Source organism: Penicillium concentricum, assembly GCF_028827145.1.
Source record: "Penicillium concentricum strain IBT 3081 chromosome Unknown utg000002l_segment0_segment0, whole genome shotgun sequence".
Classification (NCBI taxonomy): domain Eukaryota; kingdom Fungi; phylum Ascomycota; class Eurotiomycetes; order Eurotiales; family Aspergillaceae; genus Penicillium; species Penicillium concentricum.
Genome location: NW_026622755.1, coordinates 367,687 through 387,497, shown reverse-complemented (window position 1 = coordinate 387,497; position 19,811 = coordinate 367,687). Strand labels below are relative to the sequence as shown.

Here is a 19,811-nt window from a genome sequence, read left to right as displayed (position 1 = left end):
ACCTAGATGGTTCAACTGATTCTTAAGCACTTTAAAAAGGAATCGAGTGGCAGGGGTAGCGGTGATCGGGTTTGCGCAAAACCCGACAAAACCCGACCATCCCTACACCATCAGAACTCCGATATAGTACTTCCGGAAATTGGGATCACTAGGTAAAATAATAAACAGCTCGGAAGCTTTCACGTCCCTTCATATCGTATAGATCGAGGGATAGAGCATAACACTACCGATGCGAGAAGTGCTCTGTAGTATCAGCTCGCTGAACCTCGTACTTAGAGGAGCTCGCTCAAGCTACGGCTTTTCAGGCGATATTATGAGATAGAATAAATGCTATTTTGGGCTTCCTTGCTATATACCTCAACTTTTATCATCTTGATCCCTTCTCACGTGGCATCGGATAAACTCGAGGCTAAACCGACGGCTTTTTCTTTATCATAACAAGCTCACCGCACATCTCATTAACCTCCATATCATTGCTTTCAAGCTCAACATTGACAAACCCATTCCGGACGTATAGCTTACGAGCTGATTCATTATTCTCCGCCACAGATAGTTTAAGAGTGATGGCACCAACGCCGTAGGCCCATTCCTCAACAGCAGCCACTAGTGCATCCCCAACACCACGACCTCGTGCAGAGGGAGCTACCCACATAGATATAAGCTCTGCAACCCCAGGCTCGGGAAGCAGAATCCCCCCGGCCATGCCCACTATCGTGTCTTGGAGAGAAGCAACCACTTGGTAGCCGCCGCGTATGCTAAGTCTGTCGCGCCACCGTTGTTCAGACACATTCTCCCAGTCCGCGAGCTTTGATGAGAATGCATAGGGTGCTTTTGTAAGCGCGGCCAGTCTTTGATGTTTCCATATCTCCCATTCGTCGGGACCAATCGTTCGAAGCTCGACCATTTGTGTTGAATATTAGATAGCGAGATTGAGGCAAACTTATGAGCCTACAGGGCAAATGGGGGCAGCGGCGAAGGAGCAGTTAAAACTCTAGAGATCGCCTTTAGTCTAGGTGGATAACATTTGAGGCCAGATGCTAGGTAGTAGAAGCGATGGGAGAGAACGAAAGCCATAGTAAATAAGAAGAATCATTTGGACCTACCAGTGTCAAACCTCAATTGCAAGAGCACACAGTCTGAGTTACACGCAGATAAAGATAAAAGCTCGGAATAATAAAGAAAGGAAAGGGAAGGTAGAGTAAGCTATACCCCACAATGAAGACAGTATTACAATGACTCATTGGATGAATTCCAATACGGTATGAATAGTGACGAGGTTATGTTGCTTTTGGGATAAGACAGTCCTGATCTACTCCATACTGGATCTGAAATTGAAATCTAACTGCGATAGGCCCCACATATATTCCCCATGGTCGGTATAAAGTCTCCCATCTTAAATTCAACTAACTTCTTGAACTTGGAGGCTGTATGCTACAGGGTCCGCAGCATGGGCCCTCGTTTTCGGGTTTAGGTCATTTCGACTATATCGAGCCTAAAACTGTAATTCAGCCTTAGAATTAGTCACTAGTGTCGATAACAATGCTTCAATATATATAGACATTTTCAAAGATAATGGCTAATAGAGAACGTTAAACAAAGAATCGATATTTAGGTGAGCATCGGATTTAGTCGATCTTTACAAACCCCGTGTCAAGCACGGAGTACAATAGAGTAGGCCCCGATAATATAGCTTCTCCAATCAGGAATTGCCATGCATAAAAATCTACCACTGGTCCATGACTAGCGCGTTTGAGTGTAATAACCGATGCGGGTAATTGTAGCCCCAACAGGCCACAAACGAAGCTACAGGGGTACGTTTTGCAAATATTACGTAGAGTCAGATGGTCCCTGATTTATTTCTCTCAACCGTTTCCCTTCCTTTTCTCTTTCATTTACATTCACATTACAGTTATGTCCGGAGCACGCCCATTCCCTCGAAAGACTGTCGCCGCCGTTATTGTGGTTGGTGTGATTGGACTATGTGCTGCTCGAAGAGCCTCATTCCGCAATGAAGGATTTGCAGAGTCCCCAAAGCCCTGTGGAGGTCCTGGAGGTCATGGTGGCCCAGGTGGGCGCGGTGGACCTGGTTTCGGCTCTGGGGGAAGAATGGGCTTTCACACTCTACGCCTAGAAAGTTCCCAGCAAGTGAACGACAACACCAAACGTCTGCGCTTCCAATTACCAGACCCAGCCTCGAACGCGGGTCTCTGCTTGGCCTGTAAGCTCACCTATACTTCCACGAACGACAAATGAAAACAATAAGAAAAACAGCTAATATCAAGTTCAGCATTCATTCTCACGTTCCATAAGCCACAAGACGCCTGGTTTCCCGTAATTAGGCCCTATACCCCAATTAACAATTTCGGTAAGATTTCGAACTCCAGTTCCCGAGCGAAATTGACCCATTTTTGTTCTACCGTGCATGTGCAGATGAGCCAGGGTACATTGAGCTCCTGGTCAAGAAATATCCCAATGGCAGAGCAAGCGGATATCTGCACTCTCTCCAACCTGGTGATACACTGAAAATTCGAGGACCTATGCCGGGTTACAGATGGAAAACAAATGAATTCGAGCACGTCAACCTCATCGCTGGCGGTGCCGGCATTACTCCTATGTATCAGCTAATCCAAGGAATGCTGAACAACCCCGAGGACAAAAGCAAGATCAAACTGATTTTCGGTGTCAACACCGACAAGGATCTTATCATGAAGAAAGAACTCGATGCGTTAGAACAGAAGTTCTCCGATCGTCTTAAGATTGTATATACAGTCTCAGACCCGGTTAAGGGTTCCCCGTTTATTAAGGGCAGGATCACCAAGGAGTTACTAGAAAAGGAATTACTAGGCCCGAAAGATAGCAAGGCTACCAAGATCTTTCTATGTGGGCCTCCCGCTATGGAGGTGTCAATTTTTGGAAGTAAAGGTTGGACTTCGAGCAAGAAGGGAGTCCTCGAGGAACTTGGTTATGCCGCAGACCGGATTCACAAGCTTTGATATGCTTTCTTTTGCTCGTTTTGCATTTCCCAATCCATCGTAAAATCCAGAGGTTTATCTGGCTAGGTGACGCTGAAGTCTTTATATATTTACCATATACGATAGCTCAGCTGCCCCGGAAGCCAAAACTAGTATACCTCCAAAAGAGATGTTATAAACCACCAAACCAGATTACCCGTCAAGAACAACCATCCCCAACCGTCCGGCAGTCGTATTCATATCCACGCACCGCAAAACTTGCGTATTATCTGGGCCGTCCTCAGAGTAAGGGTCCTCGGACGCATCCCAGTCCGCCATGTAGAAGTAAACTCCGGCCTCGGAGACAAACTTGGCACGATCGAGCACAACTGTGAACAGACGAAAGATCGTGCTGGATGTCCCTTGTGCTGCGATGATATATTGTTCAGGTTCTTGGGGGGTGATGCGGTGTGTGGAGGATTGTTCGTCGCCGGGGAAGATGTGTAGGGCGCCGATGGGGAAGGGATCTTCTCGGTCCCCTCCTTGGGTTTGGTGGGATTGAACTTCGAGAACTTCGGTTTGGGCGAGGCGGATGGCCGACCAGGAAGGGGACTTTGGGATGAAGAATTTGAGAGTGAGGGTTTTATTGGCCGGAAGGTGGGAGACAATTGACGCTGTGAAGAGGCGCGCTGTGCTTTCTAAAAGGGAGGACCCTATGTCGCGGATGGAGTTGAGAAAAAGCGCATGGACAACGTATTGAAGATCAGGAATGTTTCCCTTAGGAGTATTGGTGACTATTATTATGTCGGTATCCTGAGAAATCTGGAATGCCGGATCAAGATAGAAGCCGCCAACTGAAGTTTCCTGGCCTAGCTGGTCGCGTATCTGCTCTTCTGACGGCATATTTGAGCTAGGAGGCGCACCCTCGTCTATATCTAAGCCATATCGCAGCTCGGGGCAAGCGACGTTATTAAAGATATCGAGCATGATAATCTGGCCGATATAACTCTGGTCTATGACACGATCGGTGGCTAACTCAAATGCTTCTGGCGAGAGATTCTCGTGCTCGGATAAACGCTGCGTCTCGTCAACATCACTACGCGTGCTAGAAAACGAGCGGTTGAAATAGAGCAAGTCCGGGCCTTCGCCCAGCTTAGCAAGCTCGTCCGAGTCCTCAATACGACCTAGTCGATAGCTATGCGATCGCAGTAGGACACAAAACCCAACAGTCGAGTCGTCGCTACGGGTGAATTGCGGGATTAGCGGAAGTGGATTCTCGATCCCTGACTGGTGTTGCTGCTTGCGGCGGGCGATTTCAAGGCGGTTATGCTCAATACAGGCGAAGGCGTCGGGTGGGTGGTATGAATAGATTTCGAACAAAGGCTTGACCTCTTCGTGCCAGAAACTTTGCATCAGGTAATTCCGCAGCTGTTCGTGGTCGTCGTCCAGGTGTACAAGGCTGTAGACCTGGATGGAAACCAGGTGGTCGGGATCTGGAGAGAAGCCTGGCTCGATGAACTGCTCGAGCACCACGCGGTGACCCAGATGGTCAGGGTATGTGCGCACTTGCTGCCAGTTCTCGAGCATGACTTGGACGTTTGGAGTATTTGAAGAGTTAACAGAGTCATAAACACTGAAGAAAATGAGGGGACGGACTTTTGAGCCTGAAACTACTCCACAGGGGCCTCAGACCCGGGATCGACAAATTCAGCGGCTGAGAATCAAAGTAGACGCGAGGTGTGGAGTGGGTAAAGACCCTGTGAAACGCTGCTTTTTAACCGAAGGGGAGGTTATCCGGTCCATCACTTTCTGAAGCCGTAGAGCGATGGGGCAGTTCATCAATTGGCACTATATATAATGCTTTTGCACAGGAAGGTGTCCTCGGCCCCCCAACTATCTATGCTTCCGACCATGTCTTTCCTTAATTCGCTTAGTACCCTTTTTTTCTCAGAAAAACAATTAATCTAAATATCTTGGCACTTAGGGTTCGAGAAATCGAAGAGGTGACCATTTATGTATGGGACATAGAAGAATATAATTCTAGGCAATTTTAGCATTTTCTTCTAGAGGCTTTCTAGGGTTCTGAGTCAGTCTTAGCTTACTCGTAGTGCTTAATAACACTAACTCAGGGACAATACAGATTCTTCAATGAAGAAAAATGAGAGGCAGAGAGTCTAGAGATCTACTGAGAGATGAGATATGATGCTCTGGAAAATTTGCTGAGTTGCGTGAAGAAGAGAAGAAACTATCTACAGTGCTAAGACTAAGTACTGGGAGCAAACAGCAAAGTCACATGGCTCTCGAACAAAACTATAAGAGGGACAAATGATAATGTAAGGTTGTAATTAGGGGTAGCATCGTGATAAATAGTGAGAAAAGCTTGAAGGAAATAAGATAAGCAAGTACTGGCCCTAGTACATGTGTCTTCAGCACTTTTCCCTGCTTGTCAAAGTCAGATGTCAAATCCTCTGATCTATACTTTGCAGGCAGTCTCGGGAACGCGTAAATGACCCCAGCATCGTTTAGGTGCCTATTCTTTGGACTCCATACCGAATCTGTCCGGTGGTGTCGGCGTACGAAGGAAACTCCGTGGTGAGTGATGAGAGTTGTCATGAACAGTCTTGGGCAATATGGTCAATGGCTAACAAGAGAGGAAATAAGGTAGTCCAGTTGTCTCGGAATTCCAGGCCTCAGGTTTTGTGCGGGCGTTGTTCTTTTCATTGGACAAGAGTACCTAGGGGAGACATAGTGTCCATTTGCACGACCCGGTCCACATCCACATCCTCGGCCCTGTAGATGTGTTTCCCGCGGCACAAGCCAATGTAGACTTGCAGCGCCGGAAGAAATACACTGTGCGGAAGAGAACTTTCAGTCTCACGGCCCGGGGGGGAAGGAGGGAGCTTAGAAGATTTTGGTGTCTTCGAAGTGAACTTCTGTGGGCAGGCCGTGTCAGGTCCTTTCTACACATCAGAGAGGCTGAGCCACACGTGGGGGGATACGTCCCACCCAGATGCACTCTTCACTCTCCTTGAGCTCCCCTAACTCGATGTTGATGGTAGTTACTGCGAGAAGAGCTTGCTGGCTGCATTTGTCGCTCAAGTATGATGTATTCTCCCACTTTTGAATCCATACTGACACGGGTACCCTCGGTGTGTTGAGTTTGCTGTAATTCCTGCTCCCATTGCCACTTGATATCATGATCAGTTGATTATTATCAGCTTTCTTTTGTTGAATATGGTAGTAATCCAGTAGTGAAGCTTGTCTGGACTTTCGCTAGCTGGCTTCAGAATTTCGTTCCTATCGGTAGGAAGAATAAACCCATTCTGGGCCAATGGTGTTGATGGCTTTCTTGAATTGAGAGAGCTCCACAATAGAAGGCAGAAGGCAGCCTGTTATTTGGTTTAAATCTCGCAGGGCTTCTTGAAATATGCGTACAAAGTCCGCAGCGGCAGCACCACCGCTCCCTTTATAGCGAAGTTCAACAAATTTGGTGTAAATAACGTAGACCTGTTGGCGCGAAGAGGTACAGTACATTGACCGAGGCTGTTGAAAGGCCTCTCGCACTTCCATTATCTGAGAAATCTCCGAGAGAGGGCCAACGATGAGAGTCTTCTTCATGGTCATCAACGCTCGGTTGTTACATTTTTCCCACTTAGAACAGTTGTCTTCGTAAGCCGCTTTAAGACGCTTGTTTTCATCGAGGATTTCCTTCGTACGAGCACGAATCTTGACGTTGTCAATATTCTCAACCTTTTCTTCAATGAGAAGGCTGTGAACGTCTTCCGGTTTAGCGGATTCATAGGGAGGAGGAGAGGGATATTTGACCCCATGCATAATCATTCGAAATAGTAGCGATTGCTGGCACCGAGAGCAGCACTGAGAGCTGTCTCCCAGTCTCTCCAGTTGGCAGATCCCTTAATCTTGGGGCAACTGCCTGCAATATCTTGTTCGTCTCCAACCTTGTAGTATTCAATGTCAAGCTCTCTGTCTCTGTGAGACCGAGAAGAAGGCATGGTTGTTTAAGGGCACGCACGGCAGTGCGACTACGAGGACAAAGTCGATATTATTGGTGGCGCTAAGCATCAGTTGGGCACCCTCCCCTCGAATGGATCTCCTCTGAAGTGTTCATCACCGCAAAGAGGAATTCAACATGGACCAGTTCAGAGCATGTCCCATATCGTACAGAAGTGGCATTTGTTGAAACATATTTTTAGCTGGCGCCCCTTCCAGATTGGCTAGCTTGACATGCTCGCGTAGATTTCTGGTGTCCTGTTGCAAGTTGAAATTCGAATGGGAGCATCCAATCAGTGTTCAAGGACTCAACGCCTCTTGGACCGTCAAGGTTGACGAATCTAATTCCTCTTGGAATTCCTCAGTATTTGTGAAACTGACGAGCACCATATGGAAGAACGGTAGCCAAACCACAGCGTTTCCGCGCCTGTTTCCTACACCGTAGCTTCAAGAATGACAGCCGGGTTGTGGGCATAGCGGGTGGTGGCCAGATATGTCCTTGGTGACGAGCTGAGGGGAACCGGGAGAGGGAGAGTCATCATTTAGTTTCTGTGTGATAAGATGGACGCGCATGGGTGGCTGAATTCATGCATGCTCTCTGCAGGCATGATAGAACATATCGACAAGACGGGCGGAGCAACATTCCCAGAGGATGGTATACTGCACGACAAAAGTACTCAAGGTGCAGTAGTTTATTGCAGCCAGTTGCCACAGGTGCCCACCATAAACTTTTGTGCTGGCTACTGGCTGCAGGAGAGAGAGAAGGAAGAAGTGTCCATTCATCAATCTATAAAAAAAGCAGGGTATTTATATTCTGGGGTCTAGCAAACAATCGCTCAGTCTGCCAGCAAGCAAGCAGTGGGAGATGGGACCATCCAATAATTTCACTTCTATATCTGTAATAAAAAATATATAATGGAGTAGTAGGGAGAACTGTCTGTCTCCATGATGTACTGCGACGAAGCTCTCAAAATAGCTTTATAGGGACACACGACAAAGAGATAAAGGCCTGAAAATATCTCAAAAGTGGTAAAGAAAGCTCTGACAAACTTCATGTAAGCAAGCAAAGCCTTAGTGCAACATGCAACATGAAACATCTTTTCAGGTTCTTGTCAGATAGCCTTGCATATGACCTTTTAGCTGCATATCTAGAGTCTGAATCTCTATTTTAGAATCCTTGATTGCCCTACTTCCCCGATTTCCCCCGCTCCGAAGGACCCTAAGCCCTACGTTTGTCGCCTTCATCCTTCAGCCCTCGTCCTAGCAGTCAGATGCCTCGCAAACCCTTATCCTGCTTATAATCCACATGATATTCTTCATGATCGAACGATTTTAATAGAAAACGCGCCACAGCAGGTCATGGGTATTTAAATAACAAAAAGGAATGCCTATAACTCATCAAGACAAGCCACCCCTCCACAATATGTTAGGGCTTGTATGGCGGAGGTAGATCACCACAATCAACCCCACTATCCCCACTAGTATACGAGTCATCATCGTAGCTAGGGGGAGGATCACCCTGTCGAGCATGACTCTTAGAATCTAATTCAGGGATGGTAGATCCAACGGCCACAGATGCAGATTGCTATTGAATATCGTCAGTTATACAGCTTCTTGATAATTCATATGCAATCAACTTACCCCGGCCCGTGGACCATGATTCCTAATAAAAGTAGGATCATGATTCCCGATCTTCCCAATCAACTCATTTCGCCTCCAAATACCATATTTAAGAACCAGTCCTTGGAAGTCACACCGCTCGATAGTGCACTCGGTGATAATACAGTCGGTCAATGTAGCTCTCTCGAGTTGACTGTTTGAGACCGTCGTTCCGGTCACGGTACTCCGTTTCACTGTGCTTTTGTCCTGGATGACCGACCTTCCGATCGTGGATCGGCATACCGAACTTTGTGATTGTATAGTGCTCTCTGTGATATCGCTGCGCTCGACAATGGCCGCGTCATTGAATTGGGATTTTTGAGCTGTGATTCGGCTCATGTCCTCCACGTTTGATAACACACAGTCGCTCAGGGTAGATCGCTTCACGCAGGAATTATTGATAGTGCAGTTTGTGAGACAGCTTCGAGTTATGGTGTTGCCATCCCCGTTGAGAGTGCTGGTTTGGGCATTGTCACTGTCCATGATAACAGAATTCAAAACCTCGAATAAACGAGATATAATTTCCTGAATCTTTATTAGACCAATTTAAACTATGTAAATGTTTTGGGGAAGTCCGAGATTCAGGTGAGAGGAAAGCTGTTGCCTAATATATTTAGAAGATCGAAGAGGGGTTGGAAACATAAGTATGAGCGTTTAATATTTACCACTCATCCAATACATACCACTCAGCCGTACGATGATAGATCCAGCAGTGGCATGGCCAATTATCGTTCTCGGGCATCATAGATGGACTTTCAAAGGAAACAGGAGAAAACTCCACCCCCAATTTTCGAAACTCTTCAATCTCCCACTCCATGTCCACCTCCTCTTGATTGCCCTCGGGATAGAAATGCCTATGTGTAATCGTACGCAAATTCGGAAGCTGCCCTTCCTCCACCTTGTCAAGCAAGGTATCAAATAGCACATCCGTTGGAAAGAAATCATCCAATGTGAGAGTCTCCAAACTAACAGGAAAAGACTGACGAAAAGCTAGCTCATCCGATTCCCAGATAAAGTATTGATATAGATCTGTAGAGATAGTAAGTTGTTTCAAACCCTCCAAGTGACGGAAATCTGGGTAGTCATCTGCATTCCACATGTCAAAATCAAGATACTGCACACCCGCAGAGCTGCTCTGATTGATTTTTTCAATGTAATCACTTGGCCTGAGATTGTATTCGAATGGCCCGGTCGTGCCCGGAAATCGACCTTTCATTGTGAAGTGGGTAAGACCCTTGGGGAAGCTGAGGATTTGTGCAAGTGTATGTGGTGCGACATCACAGTTGAGCAAGGCAAGATCTGTTAGGGCTGTGTGCTTGGTCGGGGATCTTACAACAAGGGGCTCTCGGAGGAAGGTTTTGATTTTAGCGCCTTGGATGTGGAGCTTCTCAAGCTCTTCCATGTAGAAAACAATCTCGTTGGGACCAAGCAGCCACCAAGGTTGGGGATCACAGACTCTGAAGGCTTCCCCGAGATATACTAGAGAATTTGAGACTTGTACTTGCTCTCTTGAGTTGCATTCTAGGACTTACACGACCGTAGCCTTTGGCCCGTGTATTGAGTGTGGGGGTCGATCTCAATGTTATCCTTCTTTGTCGCAAGCATATTGAGCAGCCTGGAGCTTATTGAGTCCAGGATTTCTTCGAGCGGCACGCTCCGCACGCTCAGTTTTTCTAGATTATGCATTTCAAAAATGGCGTTAAAGAGAGCCTCGTCATCCGTTCGAGTCGTATGCAAGTGTACCTGCATCTCTAAGACAAGAGAGGATAACCAAGCGCTTTTTGCATAGTCCAAGCGAGCTGCTCACATTTGACTGGATCCCTCAAGCAAATCGAAGAGTAGAGTGCGGGAGCTGTGAGATCATGGAATCTGCGACAAGTCAACACAAGACTGTGAAAGGAATATTGTGATAGCCGCAGATGCTGAAATATCATCTCCAGCAGTTCGAGAGGAAGATTCTGAAAGTGAGTATATTGGGCAGCCATAGATTTGAGTACTCCATTTAGATATTGAGAGGGAAAAATAAATGCGGAGTAAAGAGAGGCTACAAATGAAAGCTAGCTAACTAGTTAGTTAACTTATCCTCAGTTGAGACCTGGCAGATCAGGCATCCATCGTGTCTGAACATGCGGGGCAATAGACATAAGTACATGGACACATCAAGTCACATCTAAAATAGCTGAGATATTCCTCTTCCGCCATCGCATTTAACACACCCACCTTGAACAAGCCCGATGAGGACATAAGTGTAAAGGGCTGTGCTGGATCTATCAACTCTGCAGTGGTGGGTATTCATACGATTAATTCCTGAGATCTAGAATCCGATATTATACTCCCCAGTGTATGCAACGAGATTGAGTAAATGTACAAGTGGATACTAAGTTTTGTCGACATCGCGTCTAAAAAGCTGACAGGTATAAATTCAATTGAATTCATTGCTATTATATAAAGTAGAAGGGAATATTCCCCAGGAAAGATTGTACATCGGGGATTGAGCAGATGTATCAAGTCTGCTTTGAGACTCATATATACGGAGTATCGGTCATCAGTTTTAACAAACTGGACCTATTTCTTCAGATCCGCGCATCCGAGGGCAACGGTTCCACCCTAGAGATGAGTTAGTCATGTACCCTCCACGGAAGAGTCTGCCTTGAGGAGTATAACTTACCAGGAGGTTGGCCTCTGTGCAGCACTGGGGCTCGGTATCACAGCTGGACTTCTCGTAGCCGTGGCCTGTGAGAGATGTTAGAAGAATACCCACGTAAATACCACAGAGTCCGAACATACAGAAAAGACCAACGGATCCAACAATGTTGGCAAGATCAATGCCGAGAGCCAACAAGAGCGGGTCGACAACGGGGTCAAGAGGAGTGGCGAGAGTTCCACAGCAGAGGAGGGGACCGACACACTCCGAGGTATCAGGCTTGCTGCTCTCGGTGGAATCCGAGCGCTTCAGGGAGAGGTTGGCCTCCTGGGGAAGGGCGGACACCATGCCGGCGCCAACGAGAGAGATGACGGAGAGGATAGAGAGTCTCATTTTGATGAAGTTTTTCGAGTTATTCGTTTGAAGAAGAGAGAGATAGTTGTAATAATGAAGAGAGGATTGCGATTGTGGATGATATCTAGAATCCGTGGAATATCCTGATCCTTATATAGCTTTCGCGACAAGACACCCAAGGCATCAGTTGCTTCCGAGAAGACCCCTATGTCCAAAAATTGAGAGTACCCTTATCACCGGTGTCGAATTATGGAAACATCCATTTGTGAAGTGTAGACATAACTGTCTGAATAGTTCTCATCTCTGTGGACAAGAAGATCTGCGAAACTCTAGATAGCAGTTGGCCCCAATGTAAGAGGCCAATTGAGAGGCTTTGACCTCGAACCGAGGTACCCAGGTGCTAGAAAGGTAGTTCCTGTGACAGAAATAGTGAACCGGTACCTGAGATCGAATCTGACATAGTTCATGATGTGCACATCCATGATCCGAATGAGTTCCAAGCGAGCTGTCTTGGCTGTCGATCACTCATGGACCATGACTCATGGTCCATACTCAATATCATTGAAAGGCATGCAGTCACTGGCTCCAAGTCAATGCCAAGTAAATGTGCAAAGCAAATAGCCACTGGAGCCCCGGTTAGTTCCTCTCCATGTCTCCAGATGGGGAATTTCCTTATCAGTGGACCCAATTTCCGGGATGATCTGCCTTGTGGCATCGAATCAGAATTGCCAAGATGTCGATCCACTGTAAGGAACTGGCAGAGCCCATTTCCTCCGATCGACACTATCAACCAGCCGCAGAACTCAAATGATACATAAACAAAAAGCAATTATGTACTCCGTAATATCATCCGCTGTCCGAAATTTTAATCAGTTGGCTTGTGATTTGTCATTTTCCTCCCCTTCAGCGCATACTGCGGTAGATCCGGATCCAATCCTGCGAGCAAAGCTAGACATTGGAGATAAGACTCGCACCGTTGATTGCACGATGTCGAACTAGTTCGCAGGCACCATGGAGATGGACATTGTGATGGTCCCAAGGTCTTGGTAACCTTCGATCTGGGCGCAGTCAATCTGGATGACCATTGCTCTTCATTGGATCATTTGAAATTTTGTACATGTCGGCTTCCCCTGATTATTAGAATATATTGTCGTCATGGGCCATGACGATCTTGATAAGTATGTCTGAATGAGTTACGTGAACGTATTGGATCAAAAATCGAAAGCAGATATCGATGCTGTGCCTTGGATTAGTCTGCCACCTAAAATTCGATGTCAACATCTGAAATCGTCCGTCGATAGCTTTCAAGAGATTCGATAATTGTCAATAACTATCAATTCGATGCTGTTCCGGGAAAGAAAGAACAAGGCATTCTCATGGTGAGCTCTAGAGTCAGAATATAATGGATCATTGTTCGCCATTCTCAATTTCCTCATCAGCCTGCAATATCTCTCAAAAAGTTCGTTAAGTCCAGATAAAAACCCATCTCCGTCATCACGAAGATGAAAAGTGGCCAGGGCTGATATGGAAATATGTGGCGGTGTACCCGTGGCGGTGCGCTTTGTCCACACCGCCACACCCTCGCGACACAAAAAACTTCCCGCCTCAATTAATCCACACCACATTCCCCGGGGTTATCAATCAACCACCCCTCTACCTTTTTGATTTTTTGAGCAGTTGCCCAGCGCACATTGCCCATAGATCATTATAAAAATGCCTTCCGTTTCTCTCGCCGACCTGGTGGCCACCCTCCCCTCGGAGGACACCTGGGGCCCCTCCACCACTGCCGATAATAACATGCTTTCCGGTGTGCCTTACGCTCCTTTCTCCAAGGGCGACAAGCTGGGCCGCATGGCCGACTGGACTGCTGAGACCAAGGAGCGTCAGAACCAGCGTCCCCAGTACAACCGTGGTTTCAGAGGTATGTTCCTTTTCACTTTCCTCTCTCCCCACCGAACTGCTCTTTCCATCGAATAGCAATGGCTAACAGTCTCAATAGACCAGCAGGTGTACGGTGCCGGTACCTCCAACCTCTTCACTGTCGCAGCCGCCGAGGACGAGTCCTCCTTCTCCGTCGTCGATAACACTCGTGTCCAGAAGCGCGGCTTCGGCCGTGGCGGTGGCACCGTTTTCCGTGGCCGTGGTGGTCAGCGCGGTGCTGCCAACCAGCGTGGTGGACGTGGTGGCTTCCAGCGTGCTGGTCCTAATGTTAGCCGCGGCCAGCAGAGTGGTTACCAATTCAGCGACCGTGGTGGTGCTCGTGGTGGCCGTGGTGGCCGCCGTTTCGGATGGAGAGATTACGACAAGCCGCAGCGCATCCGTGAGGCCTCTGTCAACATCCGCCCTGACTGGACTATGCTCGAGGAGGTTGACTTCACCCGTCTTTCTAAGCTGAACCTCGATGCTCCCGAGGGCGAGGACCTCGAGACCTACGGTTTCCTCCACTACTACGACAAGTCCTACGACAAGCCCCCCGTCAAGAACGCCGAGCGCAGAATGCAGGCCCTCGACCGTGCTGCCTACAACGTTACCACCTCCCAGGATCCCGTCATCAACGAGCTCTCCGAGAAGAACGCCGCTACTGTCTTCGCCACCTCCGATATCCTGTCCATGCTGATGTGCGCCACCCGCAGTGTCTACTCGTGGGATATCGTCATCGTCCACCAGGGCGACAAGATCTACTTCGACAAGCGCGACGGTGCTTCCTTCGACATGGTCAGCGTCAACGAGAATGCCATCGATGCGCCCCTCGAGGCCGCCGAGGCCGCCGGCAAGCAGGAGCAGATTAACACCCCCAACGCCCTCGCCATGGAGGCCACCATCATCAACCACAACTTCGCCCTGCAGACTCTGATCGAGTCCGACAAGTCCAAGGTCTCCTTCGCCAAGCCCAACCCCTTCTACGACGAGACCGAGGAGACCGAGCCCCTCGCCTCCAAGGGTTACAAGTACCGTCGCTTCGATATCTCCCTCGAGCGCGACGAGGAGCCCGTCTCCATGATCGTCCGCACAGAGGTCGACGCCGTCATGAAGGGTGGCCCCACCGGAACCGAGGACCAGCAGCTCATCATCAAGGCCCTCAACGAGTTCGACCCCAAGGCCCAGGGCTCCGGCGGTGCCCTCGACTGGCGCAGCAAGCTCAACTCCCAGCGTGGTGCCGTCCTCGCCACCGAGATGAAGAACAACAGCGCCAAGCTCGCCCGCTGGACCACCCAGGCTATCCTGGCCAAGGCCGACGGCATGAAGCTCGGCTTCGTCTCCCGTGTCAACCCCCGCTCCGCTGCCTCCCACGTCGTTCTCGGCGTTGCTGGCTACAAGCCCCGCGAGTTCGCTAGCCAGATGAACCTTAACCTCGGTAATGGTTGGGGTATTGTCCGTACCATTGTTGACCGTATTCGCGCACTTGACTCCGACGAGCCCGCCGAGAAGCTTAAGAAGTACGTTCTCATCAAGGACCCTAACAAGTCTGTCCTGCGTCTGTACAGCGTCCCTGCTACTACTTTCGAGGAGGATGATGAGGAGATTGAGGAGGAGAAGTCCGATGAGAAGTCCGATGAGGCTGATGAGTAGATTTTTTGATGACTTATGTTCCTCCTTGAATGTGCATACGTACTCGACCTAAAATTTGATGCTTTTATACTCTAGAGTCTGACCAATAATCTATTCAATAAATTTTGTTCACCGAACTTCACTACAATAACTGTAGAATCTGCCTTCGAGAATGGTCTTCCTTTTTTGGGCACACCCCAATTAAGCAGCCTGTATATTACGCGGTCTATAGCATCCGATGGTTCACTGTCGTAATGTGGTTCCATTATGACTTGCCAAAACCTCGAAACGTGATGTCCATAGCATCGAGTAACACGACCAACTTTTGTACAACTTTCTCGGAGGAACACAAAGAACGTCTTGGGTGCCTTCTCGGTGACATTATGGGCTTTTGTGTCTATACGCGTGGAGGATTACGGCCATCGCTGGGTTTACGGTTTGCTTGTATAATTCCCCTTTGGGATATGGATACCCGGATCTAGAGCTCTGTTGTTTACTGATATTTGAGTATCATATAAACCTATGTACCGTTAGAGTAGAGTGGCACATGGTGTATTCAGATTATTGGAAACAAGATTAAAAGCAATATAATTGGTTGCTCCTAGAGCTGTAAGCGACAGGAGAGAAAGAAAGGGAAGATATTGTCCAGGTACATGTCATCTGCACCCGCGGTGATTTTCACTTATATACAACCCTCTCGGCGGGAGGCACAAAGACGAAAACGAAAAGAAGAGATTGTAAGAACGAAAGAAGAGGGAGAGTAAGAAAGAAAAGGATAGAGAATCGAAAAATGAAGTGCACAAGCACAATCAAAACCGAAAGGCAGGCAGTAAGGCGCCAAGTCACTCCGCAGTAGCCAACACAAAGACAGAAGATAGGATTTTCCAGACATCAAATCATAATCATTTTCATTGCCTTTGACCCTCAACCATACATCGAGTCATCGGCTGTGCCGGCCACGCCGAGTTCAACCCTGGTGCCGAGCACGCTGCTCAGACAATCTATCAACTCGAAGTCCTCAACCACAGCACCGAAGCCGTAGCAGCGGACCTTGGTGTTGAGCGTGTCCATGATGATCTTGATGTCGTCGCGACGGAGCGTCGGGTACAGCTCGTGGTTCTTAAGACACTGCAGCGCCATGATGGGCGTGATCTGTCCGTCCGTGACGAGCTGTCGACTGAGGTTGAGGAGTGTGCTGAGGTTTGCGTGCGGGAGGTCTGGCGTCTTATGCGGGTATGGTTGTTCGTGTGTGGTTTTCGCAATGTAGCTAGGCGGCGGACATGTTGCCATCAGGGCGTGTCCGGAGAATGGCATGTCTTCGTCGTCGGCTTCTGTGATCGATCGTCTGCAGAGGTAGTCTGTATGTTCGCGGCAGGGGCCTTCGAGTCTGTAGGGATATATTCGTTAGCTTGTGTGTTTGGCTATTAGATTAGAATGGGCCTCACGTTAGGATAAAGTCAACTTGCAACTGGGGGTCCGTTTCGAAGACACCTCCCGGCATAATTGGCATGGGCTGCATGGTATCGATAGGTCCGCAGGATGAATGATCCATGCTCATGGAATGCTCGCCGGCACTCGCGTGGTACACTGGCTGCTGGGACGCATATCCAATCGTGGGCGAGATCTCGGAGTGATCCATGCCATTGGCGCGGGGACTCATTCCGGACGAGATCGTGGTTGCAGGGGTTGTGTTGTGGTTGCTGACCGAGTGGGCGAGAGGAGCACTCTGCGACGCAGTGCTGCTAGGAGCGACAGTAACAGGGCTCGATTGGAATGGGCGTTCTGCCCGGCGGCGCTCTAAATCGGCTTCGTATTGGATTCCGTTCGCTGCGAGAATTTCCTTCAAGATTTCATTCTCCACTCGCATCCAATGCATCATCTCTTTGTGTTGGTGAATCGCTGTGTTGGCGTCCATGATCTCGGTGGTGTAGGCCTCCCGTAACCGCGATACCTCGACTTCCAGACCTCTCATGTATTTTTCCTTTCGCTCGCGATGTGTCCTGTATGGATTAGTCCAGCCCGATGGTTATCAAATCAGGATATGTACCTTTGAGCCTGTCGGTTTAGTTCCTGTCGCCTGGTAAGTGCAGGCTTGCTATCCGGCTTGGGGCCGCGACGTTTGGGCTGCTGCCCATCTGGAAAGGCTCAGTTGGGGTCCGATCGAATGAATGGGATCACTCACCTCGCGTGGTTTTCTTCAACCCATTACTACCAATGCTGCCGCCTCCGAAGAGCTTGAATATTTCCGCGCCGAAGCCTTTGTTCGATGGGGTATGTGGTTCTTCTACCATGTCCCGCACCGTGCACTCCGGGGCCGTGGGCCGGGCCGGAGGAACATCGGCGCTGTAATGTCAGCAACCATCGGAATGCATTTAAACAATGGATATTTGGTTGGAGAAAGCCCAGATCAAAGCCCAGGGTGATCGGGGAGAAAGTCAGATCTGGATAGCCCTGGAGCTTGAGCGATAACGGGAAACCCGGGATTTCCAAGCTTCGCCCACAATTGAGGGAAATTCAATCTGGTTCCAATGCGATAGAGTTCGATAAATGAACAGAGACTCACCAGAATACTCCATCGAATGATCCATGGGGTACACCCCACCACTGAGAGCCATGAGAGTTTTTGTAGGTAAGGGAGAAGGTTAAGTCGAGAAAGCTAAGTCTACGGAGAGTAGATATTGGAGCTTGGAGAGTATAAGGAAGAAAGCAAGTGGATGTGATGGACCCGATTTTGTGCAACTCCTTTTTTTAACTCTTTTAATTTTTACTTTTTTTCATAATTATCGTATTAAACTGGGATTTTATAAAAAAAAAAAAAGGCGTTCGATCTATCTTAAGAGGATCCACTACACAAACGGCCGGACTATGGAGTACAGATTAATAGGTCTAGAAGGATAGAAGTATAGAATAGAAGAAGAAACTGGGTATACCTTGGTGAATACACAAATAGGCCGAAATAGACAGAAACAAACAGAAACAGAAAATAGTAAACACTCGAACATCTGTTATGTCCTTTTGAGGGTTCGGGAAAGCTCCCGCTACATGGGTGGTACCACCTTCAACGGCTATTTCAACACTACAATACAAGTACCTTGAAAGTACCAGGTACGTGCGAGATTTAGTGTGATCAGTCGAACGGGCTGACCAATCATTTTCTTCCATGAGGACCTTCAGGTTGCATCCAATAGTCTCTCTTTCTCCTTGACTTCATTTTGACAAATACGATCGGCGCCCTGATCCCACTAGTCCGCATCGAATATCATAATGGTTCCAACGGAGAAATGATCCCCTCTCAGATTCTAGTACACATTGCGGCCCCAAGCACCGCACAAGATGATGCACGATATAAGACCCAAGTTGCCGCAATCTTGGAATTCCAATGTGCCTCACAGGAGATCGAGTCTTCAAGTCCCACCGATCGAGACCCGCATCTGGCCGAACATTCCTCGGTGCCCCCGACGACTCAACACGAGGCTTCGCCAATATTGCGGGAGGCGCTCCGGCCCGCATACACGACCTTATCCTCGGATCGTCGTCTGGTCCCTGAAAGGGATGGCGCGACTCCACGCGGGCACATCATCTCAAATCATTCCTCCCTCGAGAGTCTCATCAGCGTCATCCCAGACTCCCAGCCAGAGATCGCCCAACTAGTCTACGCCGAGCCATCTCATGCAGCACTATCGTCTCCATCGCAGTTTACTCCACCTTCTAAACGACGTCGCACAGCCCCGGCCGAGCCTGATCAGGCGAATCCGGTTCCAATTCACGAAAATCAACCTGCAGCGGACCAGCCCGCTGCATCTCACAGGTTGACCCCCTTCCAGAATCAGGATAATGGTCGCCTCCCCACTGGTTTCCCCCAAACTCCCATCGAAATATCTAGCTCAGATCAAGGAAAAGGCCCAGACTACGCCATCAGCCACACTACACCCTCATTTCCCATCCATGCAATCCCCCCAACCCCTAATCCCATCACGCTCTCCACCCTCCCCCTCGAAATCCACCCCCCAAGACCTCCAATCTCCACTTCCCCTTTCACTACCCACATCACTCCAACCCTATCCATGCTCACAGAGCGTCTGAACCCAGCACGCACCTACAACCCATCCACTCAATCCCGTCCCCTAGACCCCTTAGAACGGGGTTACTGGCTCGTGCGCCTCGCTATTGAGCCACCCCAACATCGGATCCCAGATCCAGCCGATCTTCCAAACCGAAACCGAAACTCAAAGCTTGGAACCACTAGTCCCACGGCCAAGCCAAAGCCAAGGCCAAAAGAGAACCGAACCTGGCCTTCCCCGCTCTTCCATGCCTTCTGGTCCTTTCTCTCGGACTTCGTAGGCAGGGATGGCCGGGCGGGCTGGGGCGTATGGTGTATTCTCGAAGCTGCGACGCCGACCCCATCAACGATCTCGTCTAACACGCACCTCTCTCTTAGAGTATATGCGTGGGGTGAGGTCGCTATGCACGTCTACCTTTTGCTCTTCTTAGCAAGTGAGCGGCGGATTCGTGGGATGGGTGTTCAGTGGCGGGATTCGCGAGAAGAGGTTGTTATTCAGATGCCGTAGGATATGGTCGTTGGAAGTGTTGGTTTAGGGATGGAGGTTGTTTTGAGAAATTGTAAACTTATGTATAACACATCT

At 48.7% G+C, this 19,811-nt stretch overlaps 9 protein-coding genes across 9 annotated transcripts; 3 read left to right on the top strand and 6 right to left on the bottom strand.

Moving 5' to 3' along the window:
• Nucleotides 1-409: 409 nt before the first annotated feature.
• N7517_003710 (GNAT family N-acetyltransferase) lies at nt 410-904 on the bottom strand (the record flags this gene model as incomplete). Its single annotated transcript, XM_056721440.1, has 1 exon — nt 410-904. One exon carries the CDS (start codon nt 902-904, stop codon nt 410-412), a length of 495 nt encoding a protein of 164 aa, XP_056577690.1.
• A 1,007-nt stretch (nt 905-1,911) lies between these two features.
• On the top strand, nt 1,912-2,993 carry N7517_003709 (cytochrome b5 reductase family protein; the record flags this gene model as incomplete). The annotated part of the gene is made up of 3 exons (XM_056721439.1): nt 1,912-2,218; nt 2,288-2,365; nt 2,431-2,993. The coding sequence occupies 3 exons, from the start codon at nt 1,912-1,914 to the stop codon at nt 2,991-2,993; spliced, it is 948 nt and encodes a 315-aa protein (XP_056577689.1).
• Nucleotides 2,994-3,164: 171 nt separating this feature from the next.
• N7517_003708 (uncharacterized protein) lies at nt 3,165-4,538 on the bottom strand (the record flags this gene model as incomplete). Its single annotated transcript, XM_056721438.1, has 1 exon — nt 3,165-4,538. The coding sequence occupies one exon, from the start codon at nt 4,536-4,538 to the stop codon at nt 3,165-3,167; it is 1,374 nt and encodes a 457-aa protein (XP_056577688.1).
• Nucleotides 4,539-6,248: 1,710 nt separating this feature from the next.
• N7517_003707 (uncharacterized protein) lies at nt 6,249-6,964 on the bottom strand (the record flags this gene model as incomplete). Its single annotated transcript, XM_056721437.1, has 2 exons — nt 6,249-6,730; nt 6,817-6,964. The coding sequence occupies 2 exons, from the start codon at nt 6,962-6,964 to the stop codon at nt 6,249-6,251; spliced, it is 630 nt and encodes a 209-aa protein (XP_056577687.1).
• Nucleotides 6,965-8,388: 1,424 nt separating this feature from the next.
• On the bottom strand, nt 8,389-10,226 carry N7517_003706 (uncharacterized protein; the record flags this gene model as incomplete). The annotated part of the gene is made up of 4 exons (XM_056721436.1): nt 8,389-8,547; nt 8,604-9,096; nt 9,305-10,100; nt 10,154-10,226. 4 exons carry the CDS (start codon nt 10,224-10,226, stop codon nt 8,389-8,391), a joined length of 1,521 nt encoding a protein of 506 aa, XP_056577686.1.
• Nucleotides 10,227-11,186: 960 nt separating this feature from the next.
• N7517_003705 (hydrophobin family protein) lies at nt 11,187-11,658 on the bottom strand (the record flags this gene model as incomplete). The annotated part of the gene is made up of 3 exons (XM_056721435.1): nt 11,187-11,228; nt 11,290-11,354; nt 11,409-11,658. The coding sequence occupies 3 exons, from the start codon at nt 11,656-11,658 to the stop codon at nt 11,187-11,189; spliced, it is 357 nt and encodes a 118-aa protein (XP_056577685.1).
• A 1,674-nt stretch (nt 11,659-13,332) lies between these two features.
• N7517_003704 (eukaryotic translation initiation factor 3 subunit D) lies at nt 13,333-15,189 on the top strand (the record flags this gene model as incomplete). Its single annotated transcript, XM_056721434.1, has 2 exons — nt 13,333-13,540; nt 13,619-15,189. The coding sequence occupies 2 exons, from the start codon at nt 13,333-13,335 to the stop codon at nt 15,187-15,189; spliced, it is 1,779 nt and encodes a 592-aa protein (XP_056577684.1).
• A 903-nt stretch (nt 15,190-16,092) lies between these two features.
• On the bottom strand, nt 16,093-17,783 carry flbB (the record flags this gene model as incomplete). The annotated part of the gene is made up of 5 exons (XM_056721433.1): nt 16,093-16,555; nt 16,614-17,168; nt 17,216-17,303; nt 17,351-17,511; nt 17,740-17,783. 5 exons carry the CDS (start codon nt 17,781-17,783, stop codon nt 16,093-16,095), a joined length of 1,311 nt encoding a protein of 436 aa, XP_056577683.1.
• A 666-nt stretch (nt 17,784-18,449) lies between these two features.
• N7517_003702 (uncharacterized protein) lies at nt 18,450-19,736 on the top strand (the record flags this gene model as incomplete). The annotated part of the gene is made up of 1 exon (XM_056721432.1): nt 18,450-19,736. The coding sequence occupies one exon, from the start codon at nt 18,450-18,452 to the stop codon at nt 19,734-19,736; it is 1,287 nt and encodes a 428-aa protein (XP_056577682.1).
• Nucleotides 19,737-19,811: the final 75 nt, after the last annotated feature.